At 64.2% G+C, this 444-nt stretch overlaps 1 protein-coding gene across 1 annotated transcript in view; it reads left to right on the top strand.

Moving 5' to 3' along the window:
• The first annotated feature begins 193 nt into the window (after positions 1 to 193).
• PARVA (parvin, alpha) overlaps positions 194 to 444 on the top strand; it is a 64,245-nt gene continuing 63,994 nt past the window's right edge. Inside the window, exon 1 of the mRNA XM_010563780.1 lies at positions 194 to 329. Coding sequence (XP_010562082.1) covers positions 194 to 329 — 136 coding nt within the window. The remainder of the gene's footprint in view (positions 330 to 444) is intronic.

Raw genomic sequence — 444 nt, 5'->3', positions numbered from 1 at the left:
AGCGGGCGCCGAGCGGGCGGGAGGGCGGGCGGGAGGGAGGGAAGGAGCGGGAGAGCCGGGAGAGCGGAGCAGGAGCTGCCTCAAATGCTTGAAATAATTCCGCTTCCGTTCAGAGCCGGGAGCAGCCTCCCACGGCATCGGGGCCTCGGACCCGGCTCCTCCATCCCCGAGCGCCGCCGGCGGCTGGGCCATCATGGCAACCTCCCCGCAGAAGTCCCCTTCTTCCCCCAAGTCTCCCACCCCTAAATCTCCCCCGTCCAGAAAAAAAGACGACTCCTTTCTGGGCAAGCTCGGCGGCACGCTGGCGAGGAGGAAAAAAGCCAAAGAAGGTAAAAATTACAGGTTTGCACGTTTCCTGGGAGTTACCTTAAAATGGGGGGGTGGGGGGGAGGGAGGAGGAGGAGACGGGGGAGAGGAAAAGGCTCTGGGGAGCGGGAGGAAGGG

Source organism: Haliaeetus leucocephalus, unplaced genomic scaffold, assembly GCF_000737465.1.
Source record: "Haliaeetus leucocephalus isolate CR32 unplaced genomic scaffold, Haliaeetus_leucocephalus-4.0 Scaffold173, whole genome shotgun sequence".
Taxonomy (NCBI): domain Eukaryota; kingdom Metazoa; phylum Chordata; class Aves; order Accipitriformes; family Accipitridae; genus Haliaeetus; species Haliaeetus leucocephalus.
The sequence above is the reverse complement of the archived record's forward strand: the minus strand, read 5'-3'. Positions and strand labels throughout refer to the sequence as shown.